We start from the raw sequence: 17,567 nt of genomic DNA on the forward strand, positions 1-17,567 counted from the left end.
AATGAACAATTTTGCTTAGTCCACTTGGGTAGATAAAAATACAGTCTCCAAAAACCATTGAACCAAACTGTCTTATTCAGAATCTGTTCTGATCGACTTGAAAATAGAGGTTGATTTATATTTCGAAATACTCCGTGCATGCTTATGAATAAAAATGAAAGAAGGAAAAGAATAGAAACAAACATGATTATTGGTTGATAGCCCTGATACGTTTGTACTTCACTCAAACACAGTGTTGTGTAACAACTTTAGCTCATAGTGTACTGTATATATGAACAAACGTAAAACTTTCATTGACATCCAATTTTCTTGTCACGCCAAAACTCGGAATGGTAGCAGATCATTCACAGGAGAATATTTACCTTAATAATAAGCAAAGGCGATTTGAAGGTCAATGACGTGGAATCTCATTGAACGTGATGAACATGAGTCTGTTGATCTTTATTAGCGAAACGCTCTGCACCATTTGGAAAAGATAAGTCCAGGACAGTCACGTGCCGGTGCCATGGGCTCGAGAATCGGACCTAATCGACATGTACATATAATTGGGCCAAGTTACGTGAATCGTTAGTTTGCTTATCAAACTATATCAAAAAGCTGTGCGATAATACCTTGTGTGGGACTCACTAACACTCGCCTGCCGCACTGATAGCGCAGGAGTGCCGTAGAACTTCCCGTCTCTCCTTAAGCATACACAAATGATAGCTCGTACTCTTTTCTATTTAGTATTATTTCGACTGTCGCGAAACGTGGACGCCACACCAGAAACCCGCCGATCGGTGACTAATCGTTCATTTGGAAAAAAAAGTACACACACTTGGCGCGATAGTAGACTGCACTGTTCTGGTCTTTACCTTTGGAATTAGAACCCTGGACGGGAACCGAAATGGAAGCGCACTTTAAACAAAGGCCCGTTCATCGGAGCATATCGTTGTTACTCAAAGATATCGGTGGGTGTCTACCACAGTAAATTCTGAATTCTGGGCTGCCTGTCAACGGGTTGCTAATAGTTCGTTTAATTACCTGAGGTGATAGTTCTGGTTGATAGAGAATTGTGTTAACTAATAGACGAAAAGATGATATTTAAAAAAACGTTCTGGATAATAACAGGTGTTTGCCAATACGCGTAGATAAGCGAGCGATCGGTGCGATCGATGTTAAGTGGTTGTGAACAGCTGTAGTCTGAGAGGATCGTTTGAATTTGTGTTTCATTGGTAATATGGTGGAGCGGGGTTTTCTTTTGCAAGTCGAGATAAGCACCGAAATAAAAAAACTGCTGAGTGTTATCATCGTTTGTGTTATCGTTTGAAATCAGCTGAATATACCTATGCGTTTTCTGGCGGTTATATGCTGTGGAAAGATACAAGAGCTATCGATTGCTGTAGTTGTTATCAGCCGTTGAGGAGAAAGGCAAATGCTATTTTCTACATAGCCCGGTTTTTTTCGTCACGAGGATTATTCGATGCTATAGCGGTGACAATAATGCTCCGCAAAAATACGAAAAGCAACGATCGTATTGGGGATCAGTGCGATCTGTTTATTCAACTGTTTGATAGCCAACAGATTTGTTATTAAAAATGTGTCATTACGTGTACTAGCGACGTATTTCCTTCTTCTTATTTATTTTAATTATTTACATACAGAAACATGAAGTTCTAACATTCATTCTGAATCATTTGCATTCGGATTCGGGACAATACCCTCTCATAAATAAATTCGCTTTATTGGTACAGTTTTCGCAGTATTTGGAATAATTAGGTGAGTACTGAGAATACACCACGAGCATGGAGCACAGAACGGAAGGTCAACTTCAGGTATATGATCGAACAGAAAGTGCACACAAAAAGGACTGAAAAATGACAATTGAATTTTCTGTGCTCTCGGGCAATATATATTTGTCGTGTACGTTTATGCCGCTTTGCCAGTGGTATAATGTGGCATAATTTATTCGATGTTTTGAATTGACGGTTATTTCAACAGTTTAACCCGTTTAATACAATCTATTACGTTCGATGCAAAAACGTTTTGGGTGAAAATTCGCAATTATTCACATTTGTGGAGTTTGTCATATTACAATAGTGTAACGAAGGTATTGTAATCGACAAATGTTGATTTGAAACACGAACAACAATCAATGTTATTGAAAAATCGTGCGTTTTAAAACGTTAATGTTGCAATTCCATTTACAATTGTACCATGTGTCATAGACAGCTATTTTTGAAAATTGTTAAAATTTAAAATGCAGCTCGTGAGTATTTTTTTTTTTTCAACTAAAGAAAGTACTTTGAGTTTTTAAAAATCATGGCACAGATGGATTTTTTAACGCAAATTTCCAGAATATTTATGATAAATGAATCACATTTTTATTCGAAAATGAAATTTATAAACTATTTTCATCCTCTTATAAGATTATATTAAATGTTTTGTCGATTGACTCTAGTCCATTCTGGAGAATATAGATTTTCTTCTCATTGATGGTACATACGACATGCCATTTAAACAAAAATAAGCTGAATAAGGTTAATTAAAATCAGGTTAGCTTCTAGAGCAACGAATAATGCGATTGTAAGAGGTACCGGTTTCATTGTGCAGTCCTTTTTTTAAATCTGATAAAAATCTAATCGTGATTCGAAAAAATGCGCTCGAGCAGGCAGAAATCTGTAAAAACTGCACACATTTTGAGAAAGTCATAGGAAAAAAAAATGTAGTTAACCTTCCGCATAATCAATAACCATAAAACGTGCCTAACAACTAGCTCGGGATATAGTTTCGACTGTATGGGGTATCGTTAAACCATATGGATTATCATCCGTTTATGGTTATTGATTATGCGGGATGGAGATTGAAAAAAACCGCACATACCTGCGAATCAAAACAAATCATCGTTTTGCTGACAAATCTGGTATCTTTGCTGACAACCGAAAGTGACAACCTTACAGAACACTAAAAAAGGATCCCAAGAGGTTCGTTTCTAGGGGTTTCGAAATGCGTCGTAACCTGAGAATACTCCGAAGTAACCAATGTCATTTTTTTCGAGTAATCAAAGATAACCACCAACAATCAATGACAAATAAACTCAAGTACGAGTAGTAAAAATTTATTTTATTTTTTATTCACTTTTCGGGTTTCTTGCATGCATTTGAATGTCGTTCCATTATGACATAAGAGCGCTTTTTAGATGGATTAGGGCCCAACTAACAAACCCCCGACTAAGGAGCAACCGGTAAGCGAATCACCATTGTATATCAATAGTGCCTTACCTCTAGCGTTCGTTCATATATGGAAACATTTGTATAATACATAACGCGCTCAGGGGAGAGGTGGAGGAAAGGTATCCAGCGAAGTGTTACACTGCATAAGACCACCATGCAAATTTGCGTTACTTATTTGATGGGGGTTTTGAAAATTGCCAAATTTCACGTTACGTAATATACGAATATTCTTTAAGAGGACTCTAAACGAGATGGTAATTAGAGACTTGAAACAAAAGATGCGACGCTCACTTTATGTAACTCGTGTTAATAATCTGTTTATTTTCACAGTTAAAAGGAGTAGATTACTGAAAAACAATAAAGGAACAGTTCTACAATCATCTATGCCGGTATCTGAGTCAGCTGTTTTGAAGAATGCTAGGGGCAAGACACTGCGTAACCCAATAGGTGATTAGTAATCCTAACAAAAAGAAACAACCGGTGTCATCTTGCAACCTGGATAGCTCAACCCAACGCGTGAAAGTCCTTCACTAGTTGGGCTACGAATTTAGTGCAACGAGCAAAATTTGATTGTATTATTGTTTCTAAGTGTTTATCGTTGCATTTTCAGACACTCCTCTAGTTACATCAAAACTCTTTGAAGTCATATTATCGTTGTTGTGATGTTGGTGTATAGAAACATAGTAAAATGGTATGTCAAAAGTACAACCGGCTATATTGCAAAAAAAAATGCCGAAGACTAAAGTTGTTTATTAAAACAACCGATGACCAAAATTCATCGCATCTTATAATATACTATTTCGATGCATTCAAATTAGAAAAATCCGGTAAAGCTACATACCTTGCTACTGATATTCATTCATTTTAGAAGCAGTTCACAACTTGAAACACATGAATTTGCGATTCATTTGCTTAGTTAGTAAGAATCTATTAACAAGTAGAAAAAGTTATTTGCTGTCGCTTGGTGATGCCTCGTCTTCAACCGTACAAAATAAAAAAACGCTTCCCCGCTCGTGCCTACTTGTTGATCAAACTGTTTCACCATGTCCTATACGCTATGGTTGGGAAGTTAATGTGATAAATAAATGATAGATATTAATATATATATCAACCATTACCGAAATATTTTTCATGAAATAAAGTTGTCAAGCCCCTAGAAATAATGTGTTTTTCTTCTTACAGATGCTTAGCAGGGTTAACCTGTAGTGTTTTCGCCGACAGATTTATACCAGTGTGTTTGATTGATTTCGATGAAAGTAGTATAAATTTTGTTTATTTTCCGTGTAAAAAGCGTTCTTTCCACCCCTAGAGAGCGCTGCAAAATTCACTGAGCACTTAGCAGTTTTCGTATCACAGATGACCTTCCGTTCTGTGCATGGAGTCAAAAATACTGGATGGATTTGAGCATGCAGTCATGTCATAACTGTTTTTTTTCATGAGATTTTAACTTAACAGGACTGTAGAACTGAACGAAAGCGTAATGTGTCTAATGAGTTCGTTATTCATAATTGATCTCTATTGCCTTTTTTTGTTGCTAGTTCAAATATGACTTTTGATCTGAATTTATCTCTGTATCTTCCATTTGAACAACAATTAGTAGAACTTTATAATAAGATGTTAAACGATACATTAAGCGAACATATATGGAAGATCATTTACGAAACTGTACGACCCGAATTTTTCCATTTTATGAGTTGCAAATATGTTTTCCATGATTGTACTGATAGGGAACCTGAATTGGTTTGCCTTCAATACACCGTAGCTTTACTAATGCCAGTTGCTAGAGAAAAAATGTCTTGTACACAGTATGAATCATATCTTATGATGTAATATCTCAGAAGTAGGAAGGTCTCTTTGTTTCTCGTGCCATTAAAAAAAATCCGGTAAATAGCGAATCCACTTGTTTTCTATTAACTAGTGTTGACCAATTAAACACTTTTTTTTGGTTCGATAATATTTTAAAACGATGAGCACTGAATGGTTGAAACACAAAATAATACTACCGGACCAAAGCATATTACCGAAATAGCGATTTATCAACCTAGCTTTTATTTTTTGGTGAAAAAAAAATGCGAAAAATAAAAATCGAGAGCTCAAATTACCTTTAAAATATTATAGAAAAATGGCGGAGAAATCTTTATTAGCTTTCTAATGTCATATGGTATCTTTTGCTAGAGTGGGATTTATATTCCAGACATCATCAAATATCGAGGATCTGCTCAACCTACGTTGAACTTATTTAAAATGTGTTGAAAAAATCAAAATACAAGATATCCTTTTCTGGATCAATTTTCATGGACGTAATGTTCAATGAAAACTTTTACGACGTATTAGCTAGGAGCACTCCCTCTTTGTATTGTATGGCCTGGCCCATCGCCATATCGTTCCAGATAAGAGCTTCTCAAACTAGTTCATACTGCTCATAGTGAACATTAGCGCTCTGTTTGGCCAGCGTGTGTGACCATACATAAAAGTTTAGGGGATTAAGTTCTAAGGAGCTGGGAGTTAACAAAGTTTCATCGAGAAAATCAGTCAAATTTTCCCGACACGACGGATGGACGATATTCGCCGTGAGAGCCGGTGCGCCGTCCTGTTAAAAGACGTTCACTACACTTCCCGCAAAGGTCTTGAAGTGCCGGTACCACAACCTTAACCAGAACCTCGATCTTATAATACGCGATGTTGATTTTTACGTTTTTTCCCGATAAACAACAGTGCGAGCTTCCCGCACTTGGGTAAGCCACCCAAACCATCACCGATGCGGCGCTTTAGAACCGCGGGATGTTTATGCAGGATCTTGCACGGTTCTTGGCCGGGTCCGTGTCTTGCTGCTGACGGATGGTGTCATAGATAAAATTCCGCTTCATTCCGTGCAATTACAACCGTCGGAATATATCGCCGGATCGCTCACTTTACTACGACGTCGCGGTACTCCTTCATCATGCGCGGTAAAAACACAGCAAATGACAGCAAGTCGACACTGTGCGCGTTGGTAAGCCTATAAATGAGGCTGAAACTGTCGCCAATACCAATACACAGAATGCACATGATGTGCTCCAGCACAACAACACAGTGAAAAGTAGTATTCGAATTTATTGAACACCCTGTGAAACTCTGAAAGTGATCTAATATACATTTGGCTTTGTAACAGTTGAAGTATTTGTATGCACAAGGCCAAATGGCATCTACGATAAAATTCGAGCTTAAAGTAATTCACAACGCAATGAACTCAACTCATTCAAACACCACAAGAAAGTCACCCATAATCCGTGCAAATAGCCAACTGCAGTGCGCAGTTAAAATATCGATTCACTGTGGATTCGCCAAATGCGCACTCGTCGGTAACGGATTCACATGTCGGTAAAGAGGGTTTGCAAAATAGTTTTGGAAAATCGGTAGCACGGCAACTGTCAGAGATAGAGGAGCTGTCAAAAGTATCATTAAAGTGCAGAGCAGACGGAAGTTCTTTCTCATTGTGGTGCCGGAACGTCGAGGTTGGTTGTAAAGCTGCAGCGCATCGTGTGTCAGAAAATTACTGCACAAACACAGCGGAAAACACAAAGGATAAACTTTGCCCGTCAAACCATTCGAGAAGCGAACAAAAGGCTCTCAGAGGAGGTAACCTCAAAAAGCTGAAAACACGTGTACACTTGCTAACGTAAGAACCGATTGGTTGCAGGGTTTTTGTTCCTGGTTCCGGTTTTGTCGGCATCCTGCGCTGTCGGTCTTGGCTACCACAATCGTCGCGAATGGTTTCTCCAGAGTTGAATACGAACCAGCACTGAGCGGAGGACGATCCGTAGGCACACCAACATCTTCGAGAAACTTGCCAAAGGGCACGCAACTGGGAGCTGTCTTTTGCCGTAGCATCGTCACAGTGGCTTCGCAGAGGAAATCAGCATTTGGCGGCCGGTTACTCATTGCGCTCGGCCATTGGAGGTCGACTCCCCGCAGCAGTTTTTATTATTATTGAATTCACGTCGTCATCCTCCTTCGTGAGCACCGAGGTGAAGTTTATTCCACACACCAAGTTTTCACAAGAAGGTGCTGCTGAGATGGCTGACATTCAGCTTTTCTTTTGCTCCGGACTGGCCGTGAACGGAGAAATTTATAGTACGAAGTGCCTGCCGGAAGTTGCCTCTTTGATCAAGAAATACCATAACGCCGAAGACGCGGTGTTCTGGTCGGATCTGACGTCGACCCACTACTCGAAGCGATCGTTGGAGAAGAAGTTGGCAAGCCCGCCCAACGTTCCCTAGTTGCGTTCCATCGAGGATTTATGGACAAGCCTGAAGCGTAAGGTAATCTACTCTAACAATTTTGTCGCCAAAACTGCGATTTTTTAGAAAAATGTCTCAAGCTCGTCATACAGCACAAAGACGGTGTACTTCCAGCTGATATGTCGTAAAGGTTCTTAATAAACACTGTTTAAATAAAAATTGATTCAGGATGGAATGTCTTGATTTTTATTTTTTAACACACTTTTAAAGTGCATTCGAACTTATTGAACACCCTGTAGTGGTTTTTCTTGCTCTTCCAACTTTTGGGCTTATCATCAGCTAACCTTACTTTTTAAATAGAATGTAAAATATCTGCTAAAATGCTAATTTTCAATAGTGGCCATGCATTTTCAACCTTATTATAATCAGAGACTTCTCCAAACCAAATTAGGATGACGTGTTGTGTTGATAAATGTAAACGACTTCATTGACAAAATTACACTTTAATACCAGATAGAGATGTAGAGTGAGCATTCATGTTGTATTAGAATTGTGATAAATAAACATCACACAATTCTTTTATCGTTATCATCAAATTAAGTTTTCAATGTTTACTCAGTCAAGCACAGAGTAGCTGAAATCAGTGCTTACTCAATCGGAGATGTGTAAGTTCATGTTATTTATTTGTAGCATGAATCATAGTGCTCCCTCTTGCTTAGCAGTTATAAAAATTCGCGGTAGGAAAATAGAGATATTAGCACAGACTAACAGACGTAACACTGGAACCTAGCTCCATCGCCACAAAAACGTTCATTTCGAATTTTCAATCGAATAACAGTCATCGCGCGAAAACGTCGTCTGGGGCGCTGTCATGCAATCTCATACATATTTTGTAGTTCCCCATTTGACACATGCAGTAACGCTGGCGCTGATGTCGAAATACATGACGCAGCGCGAACACGTCAGCAGATGGTGCTATGTCACTAACGTAAAGTACTGGAATCATCCAAACGATGATTTTATTGAAAATTTGTTCGACGTGTTATGTCTGTTAGTCTGTGATATTAGTTTTCTTAGGAGCTTTATCAATTCAAGTAAAACTATTGGTTGAATGGCATAGGCAGTGCGTTTCTGCTGCCTGATAGAATCAAGAGCAGGGCTTTGACGAATCTCACTTTCTAACGAAATCATAACAACCATTCATTCAATATCACCTTCTTCGTTTTGTGTGGGATTTCGCACATTATGCACCTCTCTGATTTTACTCGCTAGTGGAGATCCTGTGTCGAACCCAGAATACGTCTCCACGATGCCGCTCTTACACATCCAACTCTGCTGAATATTACAAACACTTTGTCGATCACTCGTCCACCATACGTGCTACGTGGAAACCCCATTTGTTCGTATACTTCGGGAGGATCAGCGTCAAGTAGAGCCCAATTTCGTGCTAATCTGTAGGCTGCGGCATCTAAACTGGCCCCGCAATTCGTAATAAACGCGGTTCGCTGCCGCAATCCGTTTCTTCACGTCGCGACTACCTCGTTATCACACGTTACAAATCGTTTGGCAATGCTTATGGTGAGTCCAATTAAAGAAGCATCCCTTATGAGCACTGTAAAGCCCTCCTCCACAGCTCTACGACTAACACCGATGATATGAGTGTCGTCAGCAAAACTTAGAAGCAGGTGAAACATCGTGATGATGATACCGCTCCACTGCATTCGTATAGCACTCGTCCCCTTGCTTCAGATCATCCAACGTCACGAACGCGTCACGAATTCGTCCGCTGTCCTGACGCATGATGTGAAATCGTCACGAATCGCACGTATTAGTATAATCAGTTTTGTTAAGAAACCATGTTCAAGCATGATCCGCCACAGCTTGTTGCGTTTCACTGAATCGTACGCCATCCTAAAGTCTATAAACAGATGATGTGTATTAGGGTGCCAGACAAAGTGGTCATGTCGAATTTAAAAAAAAAACCCTATACAAAATATTCACCTGCTCGAAAAAACACCCTGTGCAAAATTTCAGCTCAATCGGACTTAAAATGGGGTGGCGCAAAGCGATTGAAGTTTGACTTTTTTGAAAACCGAAAAATCACCCAAAACGTGAAATTTCGGTTTTCGAAATTTTTCTTTGATGCCAAATGACTTAAAAACGCATGAAACGTCGAGAATTGGAGTCATCTGAATTTTTTTTTTTTGCAAATTTACTCTCTAGGACTTAGTCGTTTTTTCAATTGTGGAAGACGGAGTTCAAAATGTTCAGAATTTATCTTTTGAAATTGATCACTAGTCTCTCGAAATAGCTTGTATAATGATATACACTATAACTAGCATCGAATACATTATGTTTCATCAGGGTGGTTCATTTATTCGGCATAGGGTGGTTCAAAATATTTTGAAAAATGAATATAAAATAAAAAAAGCACTTCGGTTCGTTTGATTATTGTGATGTCTTCGACAAAGCTGTAGATAATAATTCGGTCTTACCAAAAAATTACATTCAAAAAATTGTTCGTTCAAAAGTTAGGAGAAAGGTTAAACATTAATTATTCAAAAGAGCTCATATTTTAAAAACTTGATTTTTCAATGAAACCTACGAAAGATTACCAAAACAATGAAACCAGTGCTATCATATAGAAATCAAGAAAAATAAGTTATCATTCTTTGAAAAAAAAATTTTTTTTGAAAAAAAAATGTATTTTCAATCATTTTTTTTTAAGACAAATTTTTTTTGGAAGAACAAAATATTATCTACAACTTTGCCGAAGACACTATGCCGTTCGACTGTAGACATATTTTTAATTTCCAATAGAGCACTCTATGAGGAATCAACAATATTTCTACAGTCAAAACGGTTTATTTGATTGGCATAGTGTATCTGGCAAAGTTGTAAATAATAACTTCGTTCCTCCAAAAAAAATGTACCCTGTGAAAAAAAAATTAAAAAATATAACTTTTTTTCTGATTTCTCCATGGCCGGTTTCGTTGTTCAGAAAAAGTTTCGTAGTTTTTATAAAAAATAAATCAGTTGTTTTAAATGGGCTGTTTTCGATAATTAATTTATAACTTTCTTTTATTTTTTTTTAAATCAGTAATTTGTTTTTAGAGTGTATATTTTTTTGAAAAACAAAACTATTATCTACAACTTTGCCGAAGATGTCACACCGCACACCGACACGTTCACGTTCTGATGATGTAAACGTGACAGAAAATGTATGGTCGAACTGTCAAAACGACGCAAACCCAGAAAGAACGAGTCAATTGTGTTGCCTATCTGATTGAGATCCCTATATTCTCATTATCACTGAATAACATCGATACAGTCTTTTGTCCGATTATATAAGCCAGAGCACTGTGTGTTCAATCAAGTGTTGGCAAAGAACATTATTGTGGTAAATAAAACGAATAAATTGTCTGGTACAACATTCGAAAGACGAGTGCAAGTGTCTTAGAGAGTAGATTTTTCAAACAAAATAATATAACATATTCCATCAGTTTCCACCGTTTCATTTAAAAGTTTAAGACACTTGGAATCGAAAACATTTTTCAAATATTAAAATTCCATGTACCACCCGTGTGTGGTATTGCAAATGACATGAAGGCATTCAACATTTTCCACGAGACACAATTTTAATTTTGGCTGAGATAATTTTTTTTTGCACAGAGTAGTTCGATACATTTTGTAAATTTGTTTTGTAATATTTTGCCGTTTTACTTATAATTTTTCCAATTCAACATTGCCACCCTAACAACAATCATATAACAAATATTATATTTCCAGGAATTTTTCTTTTGGTATTCAGTGAAAAGTGATTTTTTCCATTTTATACTCATTTTTACACAATATTATGAACCACCCTATGTCGAATAAATGAAACACCTTAATGAAACATAATGTATTCGATGCTAGTTATAGTGTATATCATTATACAAGCTATTTCGAGAGACTAGTGATTGATTTCAAATAATAAATTCTAAACATTTTGAACTCCGCCTACCACAATTAAAAAAACGTTCCAGAGAGTAAATTTTCGCAAAAAAAATTTTTTTCAGATGACACCAATTCTCGACGTTTCATGCGTTTTTAAGTCATTTGGCATCAAAAAAAATTTCGAAAACCGAAATTTTACGTACCCCCCCCCCCCCTTGGGTGATTTTTCGGTTTTCAAAAAAGCCAAACTTCAATCGCTTTGCGCCACCCCATTTTAAGTCCGATTGAGCTGAAATTTTGCACAGGGTGTTTTTTCGAGCTGGTGAACATTTTGTATAGGGTTTTTTTTTTGAAATTTTCTGGTCACTTTTTTCCATACGATGATTGGCGCCCTAATGTGTATACATGTTGTGTTCTCGAAACTTATCTGGTCCGTTGTAGATCGTCCCGCCGCACAGTGGGACGAAATCAAAAATAGTAGGACATTGGTGTTTGTGACGAAACGCATGGTTTCAGCATTTTGATGTCTTTTAGAAAGTTTCTCAGCTTTATGAGTACTTTATTTTGACGATAATTTTTTTTTCATTAAGGGGGTTGTACACCAAAATAAAAATAATAACTTTTTTATTTCTTGATGAACTTGGTAATTTGCTTCCGACACATTGTAGAACTAGCTATTACGAGCAAGTTTGTAGAGCATTGGAAAATTCTATCTCTGAACCTAACAAATTTATAAGGTATTAAAGTAAAGCACCCCCTCAAAATGTGTTTTTGTGTGATAACGCTCTTATCTCAATTTTTCCATTGTTCAAGTGTTCTACAAAGTTTAAACTAAGATTAATTGTCACATTTTTTTAGGAGAAAGTGTATCGTTATCTCTTAATTTGGAGGAGTTATGTCTGTTTTTGCACTTTTATGGCACAATTTTTGAGAGAACATATTTTGTGGAAAGGCAGATATTGGCAGCTACTTTTAGTTTCATTGTATTTGGATACTTATTCCCTCCAATTGTGTATATATATATCGTACTGGAATCGAAGGGGATTGATAGTAATTTTTTGGAAATTAGGTTGCAACTTTTTTGGATTTTGATTATATTTTAATCAACTTTTTTTTTAAACCGGACAACCAGTGCCAGTAAATGAGTAAGCCATGGACGTTTGGTGATTCAACAAGTGCTCGGAAATTTTAGCAAAGTGTTGAAATGTGTAACTTTAAAAAATCTCAAAAAAATATATAACTCATAACATTTCCATTTCGTACCAGCGAATCGGACTTAAACCAGACGTCGGATTTTTCAAAATTACACATTTCAACACTTCGCTAAAATTTCCGAGCACCTGTTAAATCACCAAACGTCCATGGCTTACTCATTCACGGGCACTGGTTGTCCGGTTTAAAAAAAAAGTTGATTAAAAAAAAATCAAAATCCTTTTAAACCGCGCAATCCACTAAAATTATGATCGCTTGGCTAGAGCTTGTTCACCATAAACATCAACTTAAATTCGATGATTTTCAGCGTTACTTTTTCCCCATGTGGAAATAATTAAATAACAAATTTCAGGCACAAATTTTGATATGTTCGATGACGCACAACAAAATGTTATAAGCACATATACATACGGTCACATGGCGAAAAATGTACTCAATGTCAGTAACTTTAGAGAAAATATTTACTTCCATACGTGCGCCTTGGAAAGCTCTTGTAAGGCGCTATTAATTAATTTTAACCCTCTAATAATTTAATGCGTAATATTTTAATATGGTTACATATCATTGCAATCATTTTTTTTCTATTTCCAGATGAAATGTCCCTTGCCGAAGTCGGAACTTCGAATCCGGCAATAAACGACGATGACAACGGCACAGTCAGCACAGCACCGATAGATTTAAACTTCGACAGTAGTTTGGCCTGCTACTCGCTGGCCGAAGAGTATGATGAGAATCTCGGCTTTTCCGACTCGATCACCATCGTATCGATGGGTGGTGAGGGTCCAGTCGTGGTGCAACGGAAAGACGGCGACGTCGATAGCATTGCAACGGAATCGGAAATTCCGTACTCATGCGTACACAACCCACCGGTTAAGTTTAATTCAATGCACAGGAACATCTTCGTTCCCGGCCTCGAAATCAATGTTGAGATTATAGACTACGAGCGCAGCTCGACGGCGCATATCTTAAACCCCAATCTGTAGGTTATCAAGCAATGGATTAGTTGAGCTTAGTTAGGTAATCCTTTTACTTATTCAGGTACACGATTAAGTTCACACACGGTCAGTTTTCCTGGACAATCAAAAAGCGCTACAATCACTTTCGAAACCTGCACCAACAGCTGACAACGTTTCGAACGTCACTCAACATTCCGTTTCCCACCAAGAGTCACCGAGAACGACGAACTAGTTTTAGGAATATGCACAATGTGCACCAATGCACAGCTTCGGTAAGTCAATTAATGTCGGAGATGATTACAAATATGCGTCAAAATAAATGTTAATTTTTTCAGCCAACGATGCAGATGAAACTGGACAAACCAAACAAGAAGCGGAAACGAAGTGCTCTGCCAAGATTCCCACTGAAACCTGACTCTCTAGTGTCTTTCGATGCCATTCCCGAGCGTAAGAAGCAGCTGGAGGAATATCTGTATAACTTGCTGAATATCTCCTTGTATCGAAACCATCAGGACACGGTGAAGCTGGCTGTTTAATCACCAGAAGAAAAATTATTATGAGCAGACCATGTTTCTTATTTACAGATAAATTTTCTCGAAGTGTCGCACATTTCTTTCATCGCCGCACTTGGTGAGAAGGGCAAAGAATGCCTAGTGAAGAAGTGCACCGGATCCACCCGTGCTGGACAAGCCGGGTTCAATTGTTGTGGGTGTCTAACGGCTGGATGCTGCATCCGATGCAGCTACTTCTGCTCGGATGTCGTTTGGAGCAAGTGGCGAAATAGGTGGTTTTTTGTAAAGGAAACCTGTTTCGGTTACTTTCGTCCGAAAGATGGTGTGCTACGATGCGTTGTGCTCTATGACCAGGGTTTCGATATATCCTCGGGCATGTACAGTACCGGAATGCGCAATGGTTTGCAGATTGTGACCAACAGCCGCTACTTGGTGATCAAGCATCCTACCCGTCGGACGGCCAAAGAATGGATGTCATTTATGAAGCGGGTTGCGAATGAAACTGCGCGGGACTTTACAATGCCGAATCCACACCAATCGTTTGCACCGAGCCGACCAGGAATGCAAGCTGGTTGGTTCGTGGATGGTGCTAGTTATATGAGCGCTGTGGCGGACGCTCTGGAAGGTGCTACGGAGGAGATTTTCATCACCGATTGGATGTTGAGCCCGGAAATTCATATGAAACGACCAGCCATCGACGGAGACTACTGGCGGTTGGACAAGATTCTCAAGCGAAAAGCGGTGAGTAGAGTGGATTTTATGAGGGTTGATCGGTTTCATGTTGCAATCATTTCATTTCCATGATTTCATGCACATCTAGAAGGATGCAGGTAATTTCATGTTAGTCGTGGTTGTTTGAAAACTTCAAAGATTTCTCGACTAAACTTTTTTTTTATATTTTTAGGAACAAGGAATCAAAATTTTTGTGCTACTGTTCAAAGAGCTTGATTTTGCACTCGGGATAAATAGCTACTACAGTAAACAGAAACTAGTAGAACAGCATGAGAATATTAAGGTAAAAAACTTTTGGAATTACCGCTGAAACAAATTCAAAAATGCTGAGTACTGACTTACTTTCTTGTAGGTGCTCCGACATCCGGACCATGCCCGCGCGGGTGTTTTATTCTGGGCTCACCACGAGAAGTTGGTGATAGTCGATCAGACTTATGCCTTCGTGGGAGGCATCGATCTGTGCTACGGTAGATGGGACGACTTCAAACACCGGCTGACCGATCTGGGCAGTATATCCAGTAGTAACTGCAGTTCGGTTAACAACACCACAGTTCGCAAGCCATCTACGGTAGTGGAACTGGATGGTGGGGGTGCTGTATCGAATCTAATGAGAGCTTCGAAGAACATTGCGGAAGTAACGGCACTGGACACGGTAGACAGAGGATTGCCGATGTTGGAACCTGGTGATAAGTTGCTCGTAGCGGCTGCCCAAAAGTTGGCTCAATCGCCCCAGCCACAAAGAAATGAAAAAGAGGATATGCCGGAAAACATAAAGAAAGACACACCTGAAATGGAACGGAAGAACATAATGGGAAAGATTAAGGACATGGGAAGAGATCTGAAGAATAGGATTATTTTGTCTGATAGCGAAGGTGAACCAGGGAAAAGCAGCTCCAGTAGTCCCGGTTACCTATCTGATGAAGAAAGTAGGAAAAAGAGTAATTTAGAAAAAGTGGTTGAGCCAATCAACGACTTACCTCCGGATGGTGTATTGAGCCCAGTTCCATTTAAAAGTAAAGTTGTATTTGAGCTAGATGGACAGGCCAAATTTTGGATCGGAAAAGATTACATTAATTTTATCGTTAAGGATTTCTCTAACCTAGATATGCCTTATGTTGGTGAGTAAACATAAACCTATCTGGACATTACAGAATACAAAACATTGGTGTTTCGTATAGATCTTGTCGACCGCTCAACCACTGTCCGTATGCCGTGGCATGACGTAGCTACCGTAGTGTTAGGTCAAGCTGCCCGCGACGTCTCCCGTCATTTCATCGAACGATGGAATGCCGTTAAGTTGGAGAAATGCCGTGAAAATATACAATACCCGTACCTGCTGCCGAAAAGCTATAACGACATTAGAATAGATAGCCAGTTTTTGGATGTTCCTTTGCAGCACGTAACTTGCCAAGTGCTGCGCAGTGCATCCAGTTGGAACTGTGGTTTTATAGAGCAAGATTATGTTGAACAAAGCATCCATGAAGCATACGTACAAACCATTTCCAAAGCGCAGCATTACATCTACATTGAAAATCAGTTCTTCATTAGTTTGGAGTTTGGGAATGCGACGGTGAAGAACCAGATTGCAGAGTATCTGTTCAAGCGCATTATGCGAGCACACCGGGAGAAAAAAATCTTTCGAGTGTATGTTGTGATGCCTTTACTTCCTGGTTTCGAGGGGGATGTCGGTGGTGCTTCGGGAATCTCTCTGCGCGCCATAACGCACTGGAACTATACATCTATTTGCAGGTGTGTAATTTTAGTATTGATTTTACGAATTCCGTTACGAACTAATTTTTTTACAGGAGTAAAAGCGCGATTCTAACCCGGTTAAGTGCGTCAGGTATAAAGAATCCACTCGAGTATATCTCTTTCCACAGTTTACGGACGCACTCGACGCTCAATGGTGTTCCAGTTACGGAACTGATTTATGTTCATTCAAAATTGCTAATCGCCGACGATAAGGTAGTCATTTGTGGATCGGCTAACATCAATGACCGTTCATTGCTAGGTAAACGCGATTCTGAAGTGTGCGTCATGATCACGGTGAGTATAATATATTATAAATTCCTGAAATTTTTATAATAAATTGAGCTTGCAACATTATTTAGGATGAATGCTTCGAGGAGGGACGGATGAATGGTGAATCCTATCCGTGTGGAGTTTACGCCGGGAAGTTACGCAAGTATTTATTTAAGGAACACCTTGGTTTGCTGGAAGCGAATGCCAATCGTAGTCCCGTAGACGTGACTGATCCAGTGATTGATTCTTTCTGGAACGGTACTTGGCGGTGGACTTCCCGCAAGAACACTAGACTTTTCGATGAAATATTCCGCTGTATTCCGTCCGATAATGTGCAATCGTTTGTGATGTTGAAAAAGTTTCTTGAAGAGAAGAGCTTAGCACAGACGGACCCGGATGGGACCCAGAAAGCACTGCAGCGCATCGAGGGCAACCTAGTGGATTTACCGCTGAAGTTTTTGTGCAACGAAATTCTAACACCGCCAGGAACCAGCAGGGAGGGTATTATGCCCACCTACATGTGGACGTAAAGGTCCATTGTTGTATTATTTAATTGTAGAAAAAGTGACAATGCCCTTATAGGGGACACTAGTTTCAGTTTTAAAGAAGCATTTCATGGGAACAATTTTATTTTTCTGGTTTTAACTTTGCAGTGCAACAGTTATTAAAAGTAGATGTTTTTTTTATTTTATGGTTGCCACGTACTAGTATTGCAGAACAAAAGTGAATTAAAATAAATGACTTATTTTGCTACTGTTCGAA

The 17,567-nt window shown here is 38.8% G+C and overlaps 1 protein-coding gene across 1 annotated transcript; it reads left to right on the forward strand.

The window, feature by feature from the left end:
- Nucleotides 1–747: 747 nt before the first annotated feature.
- On the forward strand, nucleotides 748–17,567 carry LOC129724076 (phospholipase D2). The gene is made up of 10 exons (XM_055678685.1): nucleotides 748–950; nucleotides 13,175–13,562; nucleotides 13,622–13,811; nucleotides 13,875–14,057; nucleotides 14,124–14,792; nucleotides 14,956–15,066; nucleotides 15,136–15,901; nucleotides 15,962–16,532; nucleotides 16,589–16,829; nucleotides 16,895–17,567. The coding sequence occupies exons 1-10, from the start codon at nucleotides 887–889 to the stop codon at nucleotides 17,333–17,335; spliced, it is 3,624 nt and encodes a 1,207-aa protein (XP_055534660.1). The 5' UTR covers nucleotides 748–886; the 3' UTR covers nucleotides 17,336–17,567.

Source organism: Wyeomyia smithii, chromosome 2 (assembly GCF_029784165.1).
Source record: "Wyeomyia smithii strain HCP4-BCI-WySm-NY-G18 chromosome 2, ASM2978416v1, whole genome shotgun sequence".
NCBI lineage: Eukaryota > Metazoa > Arthropoda > Insecta > Diptera > Culicidae > Wyeomyia > Wyeomyia smithii.

What these genes read in the sequence shown, in the direction of transcription:
- LOC129724076 (XM_055678685.1), top strand. Translation starts at nt 887, where the DNA reads ATGGAAGCGCACTTTAAACAAAGGCCCGTTCATCGGAGCATATCGTTG. An exon ending in GTTGTTACTCAAAGATATCG is followed by an intron (nt 951 to 13,174) that starts GTGGGTGTCTAC and finishes TTCTATTTCCAG; the next exon opens with ATGAAATGTCCCTTGCCGAA. An exon ending in AAGTGTGCGTCATGATCACG is followed by an intron (nt 16,830 to 16,894) that starts GTGAGTATAATA and finishes AACATTATTTAG; the next exon opens with GATGAATGCTTCGAGGAGGG.